A 17967-nucleotide genomic window follows, 5' to 3' on the forward strand; every position below is an offset into this window, starting at 1 on the left:
AACATTAAACCAGTACGACTCGTGATCGCGAGAGAGTTTGAACCGAAGGAAAGAAAAATAATTAGAAAGCGATGCTCGGCAATTGAATCGAATCAGTGGAATAGAAAATGTAATTTTAGTTTTTGAACAACTTGCCGCCCTGTCTGAAGCAACAAACGTCGAGTGTAGATTTACACAACGCAAACGCAAACCCCTTTTGCGGAGGCAAGCGCTAGATGAGTTCGAAATGAGGTGAAGAATTCGACGAAAACATTATTCCCGTTATTTTATACGCCACGTGCGCGTGAGTGTAAAACAAGAAATAAAAATGCAATTGAAATCGAGATCTAAACGGATAGTAAAAAGTATATTGCATTCCTTTATAATTAAAGCACAAACTGGCAGAGACAATCTCATTTCATCAAAAATAAAACATAAAAAAGTTGAAAATGCTGAAAGTATATTAATCTGAGATGTTACAAATTAATTAGCGATGTCGATACATTCGCGATAGTTAAAACTTTCTTGAGGATGTCTAGACTCAATTTAATTAATTTTCATTACGTAAATTAAATTACGTAACATTATAGAACAATGGCAAATGGAATACATTTCAATGCATCGAAGCAATTTGCAATTTTATTTTGCATTTGATTCGAAACAATTCGATTGGATATAAGCAAATGGCTTTTCATACGATTTTCATTTCTTTCGCAATGGCTAACCTCAGGCATGAATGCCTGAGTAGCGTTTATCGCAATGTGTAAAAGTCCCCACAAACCTCTGCCTTCCATCGTTAAACAACCTGATTATACACCGAGAAACGTATTATATTAGTATTTCTTATAAATTTTCAATTTTCCAGTGGTTTTCAATTGGTCTGTGGCGTGCTCTACGCGAGAATAAATCGGCCGCTTTTATGGCGAGTACTTTTCCTTTATTTTCACATCAAAAACATCAAAAATAATTGGATTTATATTGACAGTTGTGCACTGCCGAACAGGAGCGGCTCGTTACGGTTGACACATAACCTATATTCTCGACTTTAAACACGTTTTATATAAATAACTCGCTGACAATTTGGCATCTTTTATCGATTCAAGTGTAAGAGATGTAACTTAGGCAACCCGTAATCCATTTGTTGAAGTGCATTCGGTTGCCTAGATTAAATTATGCACACGGACGCGGAAATGAAATGTTATTTTTTAATTTGAATTTTTTCCGAGTGTAATTTATGAATTTTTTAAATTCCACCGGTACGCACATCTTCGTCACTCATTAGCTAGCCGGCCGGTGGAAGCGAGTGTTCCCACTTGTTGAAAAAAATTAATTAAATCGCAAGCTTTCGCACATCGCTATGCGCAGCTATGAAGGCTGCGTGTTCAGAGAGGGCTTCGACTAAAACGGATGTTGTTCTACGTTCACTCATGTTGGATGTAGGAATATCTACGCGTTACGCTCGCGAGAGCACGTTGAACATTAGCAAACAGCGCCAGTGGTGGAGGCGCCGAGCCGGGCAGGGTAATACAGGCGGCATGCAAAACAGTTGTTGGCATTTATGATTTTAATCCTCGGTAATCCGTTAAAAGAATGTGTGCGTCGACTAGAAGAAGTACACACCAGCGCGGATTTAATTAGCGCACAGTGAGAATATTTACGCGCTGCGTGAACGCGTGCACAGACGTGCATTTGGTTGGCCACATTCAAGGCGCAGTGTCTGCATGTGACTATATTCTAATTGCCAGCATGTACACGACTTGCGGATTGTTTAAATTAAAACTAATGCACACGTCCGGCCAAAGAGCTAATGTATGTGAAACTGAAGTTTTGGGCGGAACTTAAGGGATTCGCTGTTGTGATTTACAAACACAATTTTGATGTGAATATTAATGTCAGTGTGTAATTCATAATAACATAAAAATGCTTTAAAAAACTTTGCACGGCTTTTGACGCTCGAAATTGTTGTAATATATTTTGCGCTAATAAATTATAAAGAATTAGGTATTTTTACATCATAAAAGCCGTTCGTGTTAACTTTTGGTGGGGCAAAATTAAGCGGATTACTGGATTTGCACGTGTCGGGGTAGTTAGGCAACCAAAACAGCGTGTGACCCATATGCACTTTTGGAATTTTCACGCCAAAGCCATATTACGCTATTTGAACATTTCGATACACACGCATCAGGAGATAAAATCACCCGCACACATATCAGCACTTGTCGTGGGCACAAAAAGATGCGACACACAAGTATAAAGATGTATCAATAAAATAAGTGTCGCATGCATTCGCAGCCTCCAGCGCCTTGACGAGTAGCATCGTAACAGTGACAATGCACCACTGCGACACTCCAAGTGCATGCACACATCGCTAAGCTGTGAATGCGTTTATTGCGCCGCAGTAAAACTGTTTGTGTGAAGGAGGATGAAAATGCCTGCCACATTGTCAGCGACAACATAATGTCAACCCGTAGAATGGCCTTGTTTGCAACATTTGCAAGCAGCATTCGCAATTGTGATGATGCGCGCTACTGGTTGGAATGCGTAACTTCACAGTAGATGATGTATGACCAACCTACGGGGATTGAGAGGATGTGAAACACCAAACATCAAAAAGTACGCATTTCTGGTCGGAGCTGCGGGTGGGTCAATTCGCTTAATGCAGTTTGGGATTAACGTCGGTGGATGAAACGCGCGCCGGTTGCACGCGTGATGGATCCGTTCGGATCAATCGTCCGCGTGACCAAAACGGATTTTGCGAAATGGATTTATTTGACACACAGGAGTCCAAAATGTAAAAGAATTTTATGCTCAAAACGGAAATTCAAGTTACAATGAATTTCAAAAAATCGGAAGTAAAATGAATGAAAAAAGATGAAAAGTGATGATTTCATTGTTTTGTTTTCGAGTGTTTGCAAATGATTAACACTACCTGACGAAGTCGTGCAGGTACAGGGTCGTGGATGTGATGCTGATGGAACCATCCGGCGATGGAGCCGATCGTGAGAGTGCCGGAGAGAGCCAGCAGACAGAGACACAGAGCCACCAGGAGGCGGCTCTGACTCGACAGGACCATCGCCATGGTGAAGGCTAATCCAACTTAAGGGGGATGATATGATGGTGTAATCCGCGCGTGCGACCAGTGCGTGTTCGTGTAGGGGTTCACATCACGTCGCCTTCACTGCGCTGGCAGACAGACAACAAAACCAGCGGGACGTTTGAATTCGCGAACGAGCGCCCACGGCGTGCGCATGTTGTGGCGGGATCGCGCGCGGTAACGCGCTGAAAGGGTTGGCGCGCGGCCGAGCGGCGGGTGCTGACTGAGAGCGCGTCGGGCGAAGACTAGCCGCCCGCGTGCCGCCGTCGGTGGACTGCGATCTGCGCATCCACGCTCCGAGGATGTGCCGCGGTATCGAGAGCACACGGTACGGCATCGGACAGAAGTGCCAAATAAATTAACTAATTACACATGACTGTGATCTCGTCAAATTTCATTCGCATTTGGGTCACGTAATCAACAACAATCACAAAGAGAGCCATTTTCATAAAAATTCAGAAAAATTATTTCACTCACCTCGTAATTTTCATCTATTTTTGACCCAGCCTTAGCGATGTAAAGTGTACTTGCAGATTCAAACGTCAATTCCAAAGGATTCCGCTTAACATCCATAGTGTCAAATTCCTCGCAGTTAAAGAACAGCGTCACATTATCAGTGGTGACTTTGAATGCAAACTTTGTCCAGACGTTGACAAAACGATCAACAGTAAAGTAAGCAATCGTATCACTGTTCAACTGCGAGGGATCAGTGTAAATCAACGAAATAATCGTTTTCGTTGAATGAGAACGATGGGTTGCAAGCTTGACGCCAAGTTGCACCATGTTCTCATGAGAATTGACAACAGCGAAAAGATATCCAGGACGTGTGGAGAGTGGGCGCACACTCATCAGTATCGAGAACTCAGCGGGCAGCTTTTCCGGAAGAATGCCGCGGTATGGAATTTTCACGTCAGAGCCATCACGGAAGCCGAAACCGGCGAAACCATCAGAGCCTTCTTCCTCGACGTATTGATAACGAGCATCTTCGAAGGGGATTTTTACGGCCGTCAAAAGATCATACTCATCTTCTGTAACAAATCAAACAAAAAACAATTATAGTATATATATATGCAACCCAAATTACATAAGTTGAAGTGTTGGTTGGGTAGCGTATAAATAATTACAAGTATGAGTAGTCATTAAATATCAATTTCCGCCGATTACCAACAATAATTCGTAGCCGAAACTTGCACGAGTGGGCCAAAATAAACAAGAAGTAGAATTACCTCAGATATTACATGTTTCCATGCCGGAGAACTTATTGTACGGGCTTTTCTCGGTGCGCCGGTGCCTCGCATTACCCTAACTACCACGACGGTGAGGCACAACAAGTTCAAAGGCGCTTAATTATTTATCGCAAAATTTCGACTGGAAATTGTTTGGCCGCGTATAAATTAGTTTAAGCAGCGCGAACAAGTGTTCAGCCCCACGTGCTGCTACATAGCGCGCAAAGTGCGATAAACGTTATGCGAAACGATCCAGGCGTCGAGAGCTGCGGGATCAGTGGATCACAGGCGTCCGGAAAATGCGCTTGCATTTCTCGGCCCTGCCTTGGTGCATGAAACAAAAATCGCTTACTTTATGTCTTGGATCGCAGTACACCATAAAATAGATCTGCGGGCGAGCTGTGCAGTTTATTAGATTTTTTATGTATCTCGGCTAGAAATTAAATCAATCTTTATGCGAACTCCCTTAACGCATGCAATATTGCATAACTGCTTATTTTACGTGAGAAAAATAATAATTCAACACTGTGTCAATTTATGTAGATTATATCTAACATGATATTGTAAACCAGCAAAACTTGCACTATCGAAATTTAGTAGAAATCGTAAACCGACATCATTTCAATTAAGAGTTTGCACAAAAGTTTATAAAGTTTAAACATATTACTAGTAGGTAATTCAATATTATAACATACTCATAATATGAGAGTTAATAAAGTTTACAATATTAAATATTTCGATAAAACGCCCCGAAATTGAAAATATTCTGAACTCTTGACATTAAATTTTAGCGACGGTTACCACAAGACCGCATAATAAGAGCTGTCAATCAACGCAAAGTGTGACAAGGGTTTACTCACGCTTAAGCATATTTAAAATGTGCAAATTTTACAATTTCTCATGCCCTTGCGGCATACTTTGCTTTACTAAAATTGCGGAAATACTTTGGGTTTAATACCAACACAAGAGATACGAAAAAAACCGTGCGGTTCGATTTCCATTTTATTTTTTCGCGCAAAATTTAAACCGCAACGCAATTACATATATTTGCATATCTATTAGGCGTACATTCGAAATTACCATAAAAATATTGATAAAGCAATATTTGCATGCGTATAAAACAAAAAATTCAACAACACACGCGCGCGCAGATAACCGAAATTGATTCTTCGTCGCGCGCACAAAGAGAAACATCATAAAATATTCACAAACGGCTTCAAATTTTCCCATCGCAGGCGCAATGTCCACGAATGGACTTAGTAAACAAAGCGGTTGAGTTTTTTTTTTGTATATCTGTTGTAATTTCGAGACGTTTTCTAAATTAAACTTTGCAATCCGCCCGATACCTTGGGAATAATGTCGCGCGGAAACGCCGAGGAATAAATTTGAAAAAATACGTTATTATTTAATGACGCATGGTTGTCGTCTGTACGCGATGTTGCCGCCGTCGTTGTAGTCGCAAGGACGAAGAAGCCGAACGCGATGTGCATTTTATGAATAAAACGAACGAGTCTCGTGTGCATGTGTGCAAGCAGCGCGCGACAAAGGTGCATGCGAGTGGAAAAGCGGCAGGAATGCATCCATTGAATTTATACTGGAATTACGCTCGTATCATCTTGCGACGCCTTAATAAAACGTCTTCATATTTTTTGACAATAATAGAATTTTTGTGGATGCCACGTTAGCATATGTCAGCCAGCTGCCATCGCGTGCGAAAGGAGGGTTGTAAAGTGAAATGCGCAGCCGAATCAAATTAGAGTTGAAAAAAATTGAACGAAGATTTAAAATTAATAAATATAAAGAAAAATCGTGACAACTGACCTGAGAAAAATAATTTTTTAGGTGTAGTCAATTTTTGATTAAATACATAACCATATATTAACATAAAATTAAATAATTAACAAAAATCAATAGCCATAATCCTTAATTAGTAATTACAGATAATATGCACACGATCAATAGCTACGGCGAGAGCTAATGCTGGAAAATTAATTGATTTATTACCATTTTATTAGCGACATACAAGTTTAGCCATGATAATTGAAACGCGGAGATTTGTCAAAAATCAACACTTGGCATAATTCATGCTAATCCGTTAATGTATGCATCAAATCTACTGCAATTTTAAAATTAAAATTTATACTAATAAGCAACTGAAAATGTTTTAATTAATTAAATATTAAAGTGTATTTAAAGCTTTGCTGCTCGTAAGTAATTTGAGCACTACACTTCGCCTGACAAAGTTCGTATCTTCGTTCGAATTTCATCACATTAACTACACCACTAAAACAGAACAAAGTGATGAATAGTGTCAACGCTATTTCCGCGACAGAATAACGCATAATATTAACGACGATCGTCGCACGAAGCGATAAACCATCAAAATGGATGTTTTACGCTTTCTATTAGATTGAGTCGGTCTCGCAAATCAGATTTTCCTACTTGGTATTATCGAGCTTTTAAGTGGTGAGAGCATCGTGATGAACGCGTTATTAAATTCGCTGACGCAACTGACAAGTTCATTTTTGCCCGGCGATTTTATTTGCGTCTAAATGAGCAAATTGATTTCAATTCGTAAATCGTAATAATTGGAAATCGCTGCTCAAGTCGTCACGCTAAAGAGCTCATAATACCGACTAGGATACTCGTAGATTTTCAGAAACGTCATATTAAAAAGTAAAAATTCATTCGTTCAGCATTTATCGAACATTTCGCTGAGTATCCTAGCGAGAACTTGAAATTAAATTGAACTTTGCATACTTTTTTCTGAAAAGTTGAACAAGTAATGAATTTTTTTTTGTGTTAATTTAGGTTATGAATGATTTTTGACAGACATAAAGAAAAAATGTGAAATAAAAAATCCGCACGAATATAAACAAATATTTTATGCTGGTGCTTAAAATCTGTAGCAAATAACAATAAAAAAACATATTTTGTGCCATTGTATGCATTGATTGTTTAAATACAGTCTGGCAATGGTGCGTGGATGAAGCGGCATTTAATATTTGCAAATAAAATAAAATCTCGATAGAAAAGCTTCAATTAGCGAGATGCTCTATAGCTGTGCTGCGTCTATTTACTTTTTCAATTCGTTGATTTAAAATAGCAGCAATATAAAAAAAATCGTATTTGTCGACGCGTTTTATTTGTTGATAATAAAATGATATTTGTTTACATGCGTACGAACATGATGACAATGCGCACATTATGCAACAAGGGCAAGCCAGGACACAATCTAATATTTAACGAAATTAACACAAAAACCAAATTAACACAATCGCCATCATAAAACGCCCGCCCACAAGCGCAAACAGCTATTAATAATGCATTCAACACAGGGCGAATTTTTGCGCTCGTTTTGTTCTCATTCTCAGCTGATTAGCATTAAAAACGTTCTGCTATAGCAGCAAAATGTATAGCAATACGATTAATTTTTGAGGAGAATTAATCATTTCAAACAAGCAAACCGAATAAAAATAATTAAAAATTTTATTGTCGTTTTGAATGATAAATTAATTACGCGCTCAAGTGATGAAAGTAATTTATAATACGCTCGACCTAGATTCGGATTTGTTATTTGGTCGGGCGGCGCGCAATAAAATCAATTTGCTATTTACGTTCTTACGTTCAGGCGGTGCAACACGAATTATAGGAAGTTGCTGTACGAGGTGCATCCGGCGAAGAAACACAAACGTTGTAATTCTTTTGTCGTGCGCCCATGCAGAAATATTAAATTGCACACGACATGTGTTATAGGCGGCAACCCAAATCACAAGTGCATGGGAATTCCCGTCAATATTTGTGATGGACTAGTGTTACAATAGCTTTACGTTTAAATGAATGCACATATCCACGTTGTAAATTGCAAAAAGTTGAGATGAAATTTGTATCTGATTTTGTATAGTGCCGCGCACGTCGGTTTGGCGGAACAACAATACTCACATCCACACAAGGAAATGGCGAAGTTATATTGCTGTAATATTGTGTGAAATCGTGGCGAATGCATAGTTCGAAAACTATTTGTCGAGCGGACGCGCGCGCGAGAGGTGGAAGAGTTCGCACGTGCAATTTTCTCCGTTGCGCCACGAAAATTTATAAATACGAATTTATTTTCTCTAAATGCAAACCTGAAAGCGATATTTCAACGCGCCTGATATTTATTTGCTGCTTTGAATAAAGCATTTTCGCGGAAATACACTTTTGGCGCTATAAACCACTAGATGGCGTTGTTTGTCAGAAAAAATAATAAACACAAAAAATCCAAACAAGTACGACTATTTCGACAATCTCATAATAACAAATTGTTTCCGCTCACGGCACGATGGAGGAAAGAAAATTGACAACGATTATTCACACTGGTTGCACATGGTTGATGTCGAATGTTTGAACGTGCGCTGGTATTTTGCTGAGGATATTAGCGAAAATAGAAAAACCTTTCGCGCACACGCTCAACGAACCGAACATCGGCGGCATGTTGTTACGCAAAAAAGTTTTGCTTTTGTTATTATCGTCGGAGCTGGAGGCGGAGGCGGCGTGGGATTGCCTGTTTGCTTGTTAGCGCACGCCGCACAAAGCCGCCAACGTCGGCATATGGATAAGGATGACGAAACGTGACGCGAATATTCGCGCCTATTAATATTGTATTAATGTTTCGTGTGTTGCCTACACCAAAACCGCATTTTTTTCACTTACGCAACATGATTTTATTAAAAAGTCAAAATATAAATTTCCGCGCCACGGGCGAAAAACTTCCGCACGCGTATTTAAAACTTTACATTATATTAAATATAACACACAAATTTGCACAGGATACGATTTTGAGTGGATTAAATTTTTTCGGCGTTGGTACATGATCATAGCATATTGTTTGTGAACGCAAGCAAAGACCCAGAAAAAAAAGATTCAAAACTTAGTAACGCCGTGATGCCCTCCTGGATAGGATAATACTGTTCTCACGGGTCCGATTTTTTGCCGACGTACAAAAACTTTTTTTTATCCGATGTAACCTACCTCGGCGGAAGCAGCCGCGTGTCGCGACAACAAGAACCGAAAAAAGGGAGCTGCGCTAATGAAAAGCATTCACATTATCTTATCACTTTCAAAGCAATGCGATTTGCATTTATATTGCCTCCGATATCAAGCTGCAACACGAAGATACTTGTTTATACGCATAAATTTAATTAAACTTTTTTATTCGACACTTGCCCACCTACCCGAGTACGAATTAAGTCATAAAAATTAGATTTAATTATCCGCAACAAAAAAGACTAAAGGTGAATGGAATGAGTGTGTGTTGGATGTTCATTGCGTCGTCTACCGCCCCCGAGAGCATACGTGGCATGCATGTTAATCGACGAATCTCAACGCCATCAAAGGTTGCCTACATTCAGCGCTACGACAAGAAACAATTGCAGATTCCTGCAGTGACAATGTTTGGTATTGTCTCAGTTGAGTGTAAAGATTACATGGTGTGTTAGGCAAATAATGAGGTTGTAAGCGACAATACTAATAACACGATGCAGGCAAACCTCATCACATTTCCTTGCTGTACAATTGTTGTTTATTTAAGGTTAGAATACACATTAGTGTGGCACGAATCAACCGCATGTGTGTATGGTGAACCTGTTTGTATAAAGTTCAGGTTCACTCACAAGATTCAAGATTATAATGAGAAAATGCGATGAAAAAAAAAGATGTAATACTTTTTGCTCTTCCAATTATAATCAACTGCCAACGACAAAAGGAAAACGATCGAGAAAAGGGTGGAGCTTGAAGTGGAAATTCAATATTTTTGTAATGATCCTTAAGTGACCGGAGTTATTGACGTACGGCGTAAACCGACAGACAAATATTTTCAAAGCGCCCGCTTGTGAGGCCCTGTTTTGCTTCGTTATGAGTAGTATTTCGTCGTAATTATTAAAAATAACAAGACCATTTCTACGTACTCCTCTTTCAGTGCTGCCGGTTGTGATGTCGGCTGAAAGCTTCGAAAATTGATACAACGCACGTCTGGCTGGCTTTAGCTACGAATATATACGTGCAATGCCTGCGCTGGCGGAAAATAGAAAAATATTCACCAATATTTGCAAATTGTCAGGTGCGCAACCAAGCAGGCGAGCGCTGTAACGAACCTAACGAAATCTCACGGGTCGCGGCGGCAACGAATTTCAAACATTCTCAACATTTTATAAAGTGTACGCGGCGCGCTGTGTTATCCACACAAAAATTCAACCGCACAAGAAAGTTTTTTATTGAGTTTACACCCAAAGTGCATTTGACCACATTCGGAATTCCGACATTCCGAAGAATAACAACTGCGAATAGTTTACAACTATTTATTAATGATCACGTCTTTTACGACGCAGGCAATCCAATTAGCATCGTAGAGTTGCGCGCTGCTTCTGAAGGCGAAACCACTTGATATAAAATATTTGCGATTGCTTTGTTTTCGGATGTTTGTCGTGTGCTTCAATCTGAAGCGGAACCTTTGCAGTGCAATCAAATGCCTCGGTTTCCTCATAAACATGCTCGGATTCTTCGAGACTCGTCTCCGGCAGCGAGGGAACAAAAGCAGCCAGGCGTAACGTGACCGAAAACAAACAATATTCAAAACAAATACGCAACAATCTCGTCGCGAACGCATACGCCAAATGTCGGTGGATCTTTTGTCGTACCTTCCATCTTCAATTGGCTTTGGGGTTTCGAGGAAAAAAGATGAATCCGAACGCGAATGCTCGTTACGCGCCCGCACGCAAAGCCGACATATTTGACGTCGAGCTGCCAGAGACGACTGTGCAAAACGCTACAGATTTACTTCAAGTGTTTAATAAAATGTTACAATATACACAACACAACTTGTTATTATTGTTAATATTAATATTATATGGCGCAATATACAATAACAAACAACCCTCGGCAATCGGGAAGCGAAGCACGATGAAAGCCAGCTGCCGGAGGCATCGAAAACAAGAAGTCGAAAGCCGAATGGAGTAAATTGAAAAAAAAGAAGAATGATTTATTATTTACGGTTGCGCGATGCGCACGAGAAAAAGTTGCTTTCTTTCGCGTTGTTATGCTATATATTTTAACCATCCCCCAGGTTGATAGTAAACAAATTTTCATATCATATCATAAAGAATGTTCAATAATCTCAGCGCGCATCCGGTTGGAAATAAAAGCACGTCGAGTTTTGATTAAATAAGAAAGCAAATCTACATCCGCCAAAATACGACTAAAAATATAAACATAAACAAATACTCTCATTTCGCGGCATGAATTCGAGATTATTCATTCATGAATAGTAATTGCATATTTATGACACTACTACTACATCCACATTGTACATTGATAATGATATGGATCACATCACAATGCCATCAAAAACTTTTCATATTAACCTAGTTAATTTCTGCGTTCGAAACAAAAAAGCGAAAAAAAAACGTTTTTTTTTTTCCATCCTACGCATCAACACCACATCAACTGGTGTATTTATATTAGACGCGAAATTTGCCATCGCTTAAACCCTGACTAATGGTGCTTCTTATCACGTTTGCGTGCCTTAAACGCCCTGGCATTTGAGTTTTTTTTCTGTTCTCTTCTCAGTGACCGGACAGCCGAGAACTTCCTTTTTGTCTTCTTTTATATAAACGTATATCAGCGTATATCAAGCAAATGCTCGCTGGCGAAAAAATATGTGGAGGCGCCGGGAGCGCGCAAAGCCCTGAAGAGTCAAACCATTCGTGGAGGCAATTTTAAGATTATAAAAAAGTTTCGCTCTCGCATCAGCGGCTACGCTAGATAAATTTGTTGAAGATGGGAATTTCGTCGCGCGTTTTTTTTTTTGCTGTGTGTCATATGTTTCTATTTCTATTGCGTCGCGAAAAGCGATGAAAACGATACAAATACATTCTAACTGATACGGTTTTTTTATTGTATAAATGCGTTCGAGTGTGTTTGCATACGTGCGGAAACGTTGAAATGAAATGTGGCCGAATACACACGAGCGTTTCCATTGAATTGATGATATTAAAAAGTATATAGGGTGTTAAAAACACAATAAAAGCCATTCATCGTGTAAAATTAACTAATCTGAACTCAAATCGAGCGAAATACATATTTTTTCAATGAGTATAATATATTAAACAAGTAAAACAATAACAATTGCTAAAACTGCAATATTTACATTTATACATTTTCTGTACGACGCGTCCGCTTTGTTCCAGCGAATATTTTAAACCGATGGATTGCTATCTGGCCAACTAATAATTTAAAAACTAAAACCACAAAAATATGCATCGATTCCAAATCGACGCGGGCGAAAAAAAATTAAACCAAACACAAAAGACACACAAATGTAAACGAATGCATAAAAGATCCACCGCATAAAATGCATACGAATATCGCGTATGCCATCAACGTACGCCGGTGTATTTATATTTGCCTACTTGCGATGCGAATAAAATATACACGCGTATGCAACCGGTCGTACATCGACTCGTCCTGCATCGCGATATGCAATATGACATTCGCACGGTGCACCCTCACGACATGTATGATACGCGAAACCAATGCGAGATTCTGATTCACCTTCAAATTCGAGCTCGGGTTTCGTCTACGTGAGAATATGTGTTTGTGTGTGCGGGGAATAACATCGATAAATTTGCATAACTTTGAATCGGGGTCGTCCGCGCGCGCGTGAGCGACGAGGAAAATATATTTTGAAAGATTTCCCCCGAAAGATACCTTACGCTTCCGGTTAGGGAGCCCCGAGACGGATATTTTATTAGGCGAACGGCAAACCCGACCTACACTACGAGTGCCAACCCTGCGGAAAGCTAAAAGTCTTCGATTTCGTTCCCATTCACGTTCACCACCCGAGTAGAAGGCTATCGGGTGCAGTTTTTATCGTGCGGTTTGCCTAAGCGATGATTTGTTGAAACGAATTTTTACAAATTCGAATAACTTTGATTTTTACAAATAAAATAAATAACCGCCGAGTCAGTGTAATTTGAGTTGCCTAAGTGTAAATCACGGGCGTAAAATTACAAATGCAAACCTTATATTTTCCTACTTTGGCGATGATTAACTCATTTTATGACAACTTTCCCAAGTCGCATTATCTTTTTATCTTTCGCCATCATTCGCCGTGGTTTTAAATCATAAAATCACGAGAAAGGCGTTAACGTCAAGGGGCAAACTTTTAAAACAACTTGACATCTCGCCATCAAATGACGACAATTCATCTTCGACCCCGCGCACATTAAAAAAATTAATAAAAATCTAATTTTCCATTTTGCTCTGTTTGCTTCGCAGAGATTGTTGTGTGCATGTGCCCATTAGCGTGTTTGCTTAGTTAGCATTTGTACATAATTAAGAGAGCGCGCGCACAGGAAAGTTAATTTCCACCCGTGAAGGCCACACAGCACCGCGCATAACTCTTTTCGGGAAAAGTAAATAAAAAATGAATTAACTACAGCGTATAAACGCAATAATCCGGATGATAAGCGTCGAAATCTGGCGCGCTTCCACTTTTACAACCCCGGCAGCGCCACGCAAAGGAAATTGCAGGAAACGCGAGCGGTGCAATTCCGCGCGTACCGGAAGCGCCAAACCTCGACGTTTGCGAGAACATCCGGACGGAGTACTTCAAGTACACACAGAAGTGCGCGGAGTAGTTCTTCAATAATTACGATGTGTGCGATTATCAAACATAAGTTAACCTAATCTAGACCAAACATAACCTATATTCCCACTATGCGCATATGTGCACCGTATAGTTTCTCTTGTTTTACTTTTTCGGGGTTGAATATTTTATTATTCTGGTTCACGTAACACATGGAATATAAAATTTTGTGTCGGGTGACACTGCGGAATGATGAATTGTTGATTGAATAAGCAGGCCAAAAACGTAAAAAAACACAACAAGCGTCTGCAGCATGAAGAAGAAGAATGAAAAGTTTTTGCACAGTGAAGAGCACGACGTACATGTAACACGAGCGCGGTACGTTCAACGAATGAAAGTTGAAAGGCTGCATGCGAGGACGATGCTCTAATCAGCGAAGGCGAAACCCGTGAAATAACTAAAAGAAGACTGAGCGAACGACAAAACGAACCAACTGCAAAACTTTTTTTCCTTGCACTCATTGCACTGTTAAAGAGTGCAAGACATGAAATTCTGTTTTAAAACTTTTAATTTTGCTCGAATTTCATTAAGTTTTATCAAAAAATAAATAAAAACTAAATAAGTTTATCGTTTGTTTTTCGCATCGCCACCCAGCATGCCATCTCTAGGCGGCTGCACAAACATATCAGAGGATATCCAGGACCTCCAGGACTATCGCGCAGTCAAGTTTAATTTTTTATTTACCGACACAAACCACAGTAACATTCTTTGAGGTTGCAAGGCTTTTTATCCCTGCCGGAAAAAACCGTTAATCTGGTAAGCATCACCGCAAACAATAAAACAGCAACAAAGGAAACCGTAAAAAACACCCAGTCATGTTTAATTAATCAACTTTAGTTGTGTTTTTTTTTTTGATTTTGAGATTTTGTGTGTTTGCAAATCAATGCTAGATTAGCTGTTAGATAGCCGTGCATTGCGTTTGTACATATTTGCAGCTTTGTGCATATTGATCGATTTTCGGCCGCCGGTGGAAATTTAATTAATCGATGCACGACGGTCAAATGGCAAATTCGAAACTCGGTTCGGTTTGGTTTGGCGATTGAAACCGCTGCCACGAAATGTGTACACACACCGGGCGCCCACCAAACGCTGCGATGGATTAGCCGCAATCATTTGGTGGTTCACACTTGTTACCAATTGTTGATCGAATGTTTGACATAGTCGCAAACACAACGTAAACTTTCACAATTGCTCCCATTTCGAATATTTTACATAATTTACATTTACATTATACAACTAGTATGAAAACCAAATATTTTAAACACGCAAAAATTAAAAAACATGAAAATTACACCGTAAAAGAAAAATTAAATTTTTTCTTTTAAAAATACAATTAAATGCTTGTAAAATTGCTATTAGTGTAACTCTTCGAAGAAAACAATCTCGACCAGCATTCGCCCTGTGTCGGAAAAGAATATTTATCCAATGTTTGTCTCGAGATTCTCATCTAAAGATCTAGTGTAGCATAATTCGATTACGCGCGGCGAAACTTTCGCTGTTTGTTTCAGTTTCCGTTCTTCCGTTTTCCGCTCGCTCGACGTCGAAGCGTACTTCAACCGAATAAAATTCACTCAACTCCTTCTACCCCGCCTCCAATTTTCCTTCGCCTAGCTAGCCGCGCTGCACTGTTGTTTGTCTTAGCGACGATTTCGCCGAAACAGTATGCGATACAACATCATCTCGCAGTAACAGTAGCAAGAAGAAGAAGCGATAGTGAAAGCAAATAAGTAAGCTCGTAATGATTATGGAATTCTTATACGCTTACACTCACACTCCCCGAATGCCGACACTAATTCCTTCCGAGTCTTCCATCCGCGCTTGTTTTCTTATTTCAAAATACGCTATTTGCGTATGTTTTAAGTGCCTCTTCACGCTGCCGCGCAAAAGCCTGCCATTCTGATCTGTTGTTATTAATTCGAAACGATTACGGCGAATTTATTTTTGTTAACAATTAAACTTAAATTGAAATTGAACTAATTTTCGTGATTATCTAATTTTAAACAAGCATAAAAGCCTCTAAATGTCGCTAAATTTCTTATGGCTTAATTTGAAAACAAAATTATTTCCATTGAAAGCTTTTAGATTAATTAATCAAGTCTAATCACGTATTTTCCATCGCCTGATGCGATTATCCACCGCAACAATCAATACGCAGTCACATTGCAAACGACAGTTAAACATCGTATTAACTATTTACCCCGTGGCGTACGAATGCACTTACAGGACGATGAGCAAGACATGTTGGTTGCCTACCTCACCGGCTGCATGCTATCTATCTAAACTTTAGGTTAGAAACGCAATCTAGTTGGATAACTGGACTGTAGATCGATATAATTTCAATTTTACATAAGTTAGTCATGTCAATGTCTAATAATAGACACTTTGAGATGAGACGAAGGTAAATGATACTCAAACATGATTTAGTGTTAAATTTGACAATTACCTACTGTAATTGAATTGATATAAAGTAAATAATTCCGAGTCAAGGCAAAAATATATTCTATTATCACTTGCACTGGCTCTCAACTGGCTCGTCTTTGCATAATCCATGCTTAAGACCGCATCCCAGGAAGAAACCGCCGAACGAAGTGACTCTTCCCTTTCAAGCACTTGTTGGCTTGTTGCGGTCGCGCGTTCAAGTGAAGCTGTACGTATACTTGGGAGGGTAAAATGCGCATTCAAGAAAGGCTCGTGAAAGGCGAACCAAGTGGTAAAAGTGGCAAAATGCGCGGACGCACTTTACCCTCTTGCAGGGCACCAGCGCCAGAGGTGAATGCGATATTTTTTATTCCATTCCGAGTGAGGAGATATCGTTACATCGCCCTGGGGAAATTTTCGCTTTATGAATTTACTTAAAGATTACAAAGTTTGCGTCAAGTTGGCGGTGGTTTATTCCAAGGGACACTCGCAAAGGCTTCCGGGTGTTGCGCACCGAAGGCAACACCAAAGACAATGTGGTCACGCAGCCAAGTATACACAAACTGTTTAATTCTTTGAAAAATGTTTCAAAACAATAGAAATATTTATTAATCAAAAATTATTGAATTATTATCGTAAATTTAAAATTTAAAATGATTTTATTGATTTGTTGATGTTTTTTGATATTTTTTCAAACACACTGTATTGTTATAGAGTTGTTGAAGCCATGTATATGTATGAAATGTCCCTGTTTAGTATTTATATAATATTAGGCCGACACGCGAGGGAGTAGCCCCATCGCACGGGCCTTATTGCTGCCCTTTATCACCCTCACACACATCATGCGAGCGTCGACGACTCGCCACGACGATAAACCCGGTGCTTTCGGTCTATCAAACAGATTTAAATGCTCTGCTTGCAAGTCGCAAGTATTTTAAAGTCAAATTGCTTCGGATCGTTTGCGCGCAGACAACGGCGCCATCTGCGGGGCTCAGCTTTGTGCTATTTACAAGTCGATAGTAATGTCGGTGATTTATTCCGATGGATTATGCAGGCAATAATTTAGAATAAGCTTCCTATTGATAACAATTTCAAATAATTAAATTGAAAGCTTTTAAATAAATAAAAAGCAATTGAATTGAAGTGCGGTGTGAATGTAATGTTGGTTGCCTAACTTATTGCTTTTAAGAGAAAATGTAAATAAAATGTTATTTCTAAGGATATTATAGAATAATTAAATATAATATTCTATTGATACCTTTTTGGTGGTTTTATGATACAATTGGTGTAATCCTCCATCAAAAAAAGTTCCACGAACTCTTCGTGCGTATCGAAAACTCCTCACCGACTGAATAATGTAAATTTCAACCGAAATCCGTTTACACAAGCTAATACGCCATTGCGTTTGGCTTAGCATCCATCTCATCCAAGTTCCCCACGAAATAGAAGCAGGAAAAGCGTGAGGAGCCGCAAAAGATCGAAAGAAAGCAATGAATGACATTCATATGCATACGTGCCACATGCGCCCGCCATTTCAAAAGCAAGCCAACCAGATTTACAAATCGTTA

At 39.4% G+C, this 17967-nt stretch overlaps 1 protein-coding gene across 9 annotated transcripts in view; it reads right to left on the reverse strand.

Moving 5' to 3' along the window:
- Mp (collagen XV/XVIII-type protein multiplexin) overlaps window positions 1-17967 on the reverse strand; it is a 60216-nt gene that overhangs the window by 14278 nt on the left and 27971 nt on the right. For 7 of the 9 annotated variants that reach the window (XM_065304555.1, XM_065304551.1, XM_065304553.1 and 4 more), the window contains exon 3: window positions 3551-4101. In XM_065304555.1, coding sequence (XP_065160627.1) covers window positions 3551-4101 — 551 coding nt within the window. Of the gene's footprint in view, window positions 1-2908; window positions 3285-3550; window positions 4102-17967 lie in introns of those variants that run through there. The other 2 variants (XM_065304557.1, XM_065304556.1) reach the window with 1 other exon arrangement.

Source organism: Atheta coriaria, unplaced genomic scaffold (assembly GCF_025399875.1).
Source record: "Atheta coriaria isolate IRGN ID8LTWV9N9 unplaced genomic scaffold, Caltech_Dcor_3.1 hic_scaffold_6_pilon, whole genome shotgun sequence".
Classification (NCBI taxonomy): Eukaryota; Metazoa; Arthropoda; class Insecta; order Coleoptera; family Staphylinidae; genus Dalotia; species Dalotia coriaria.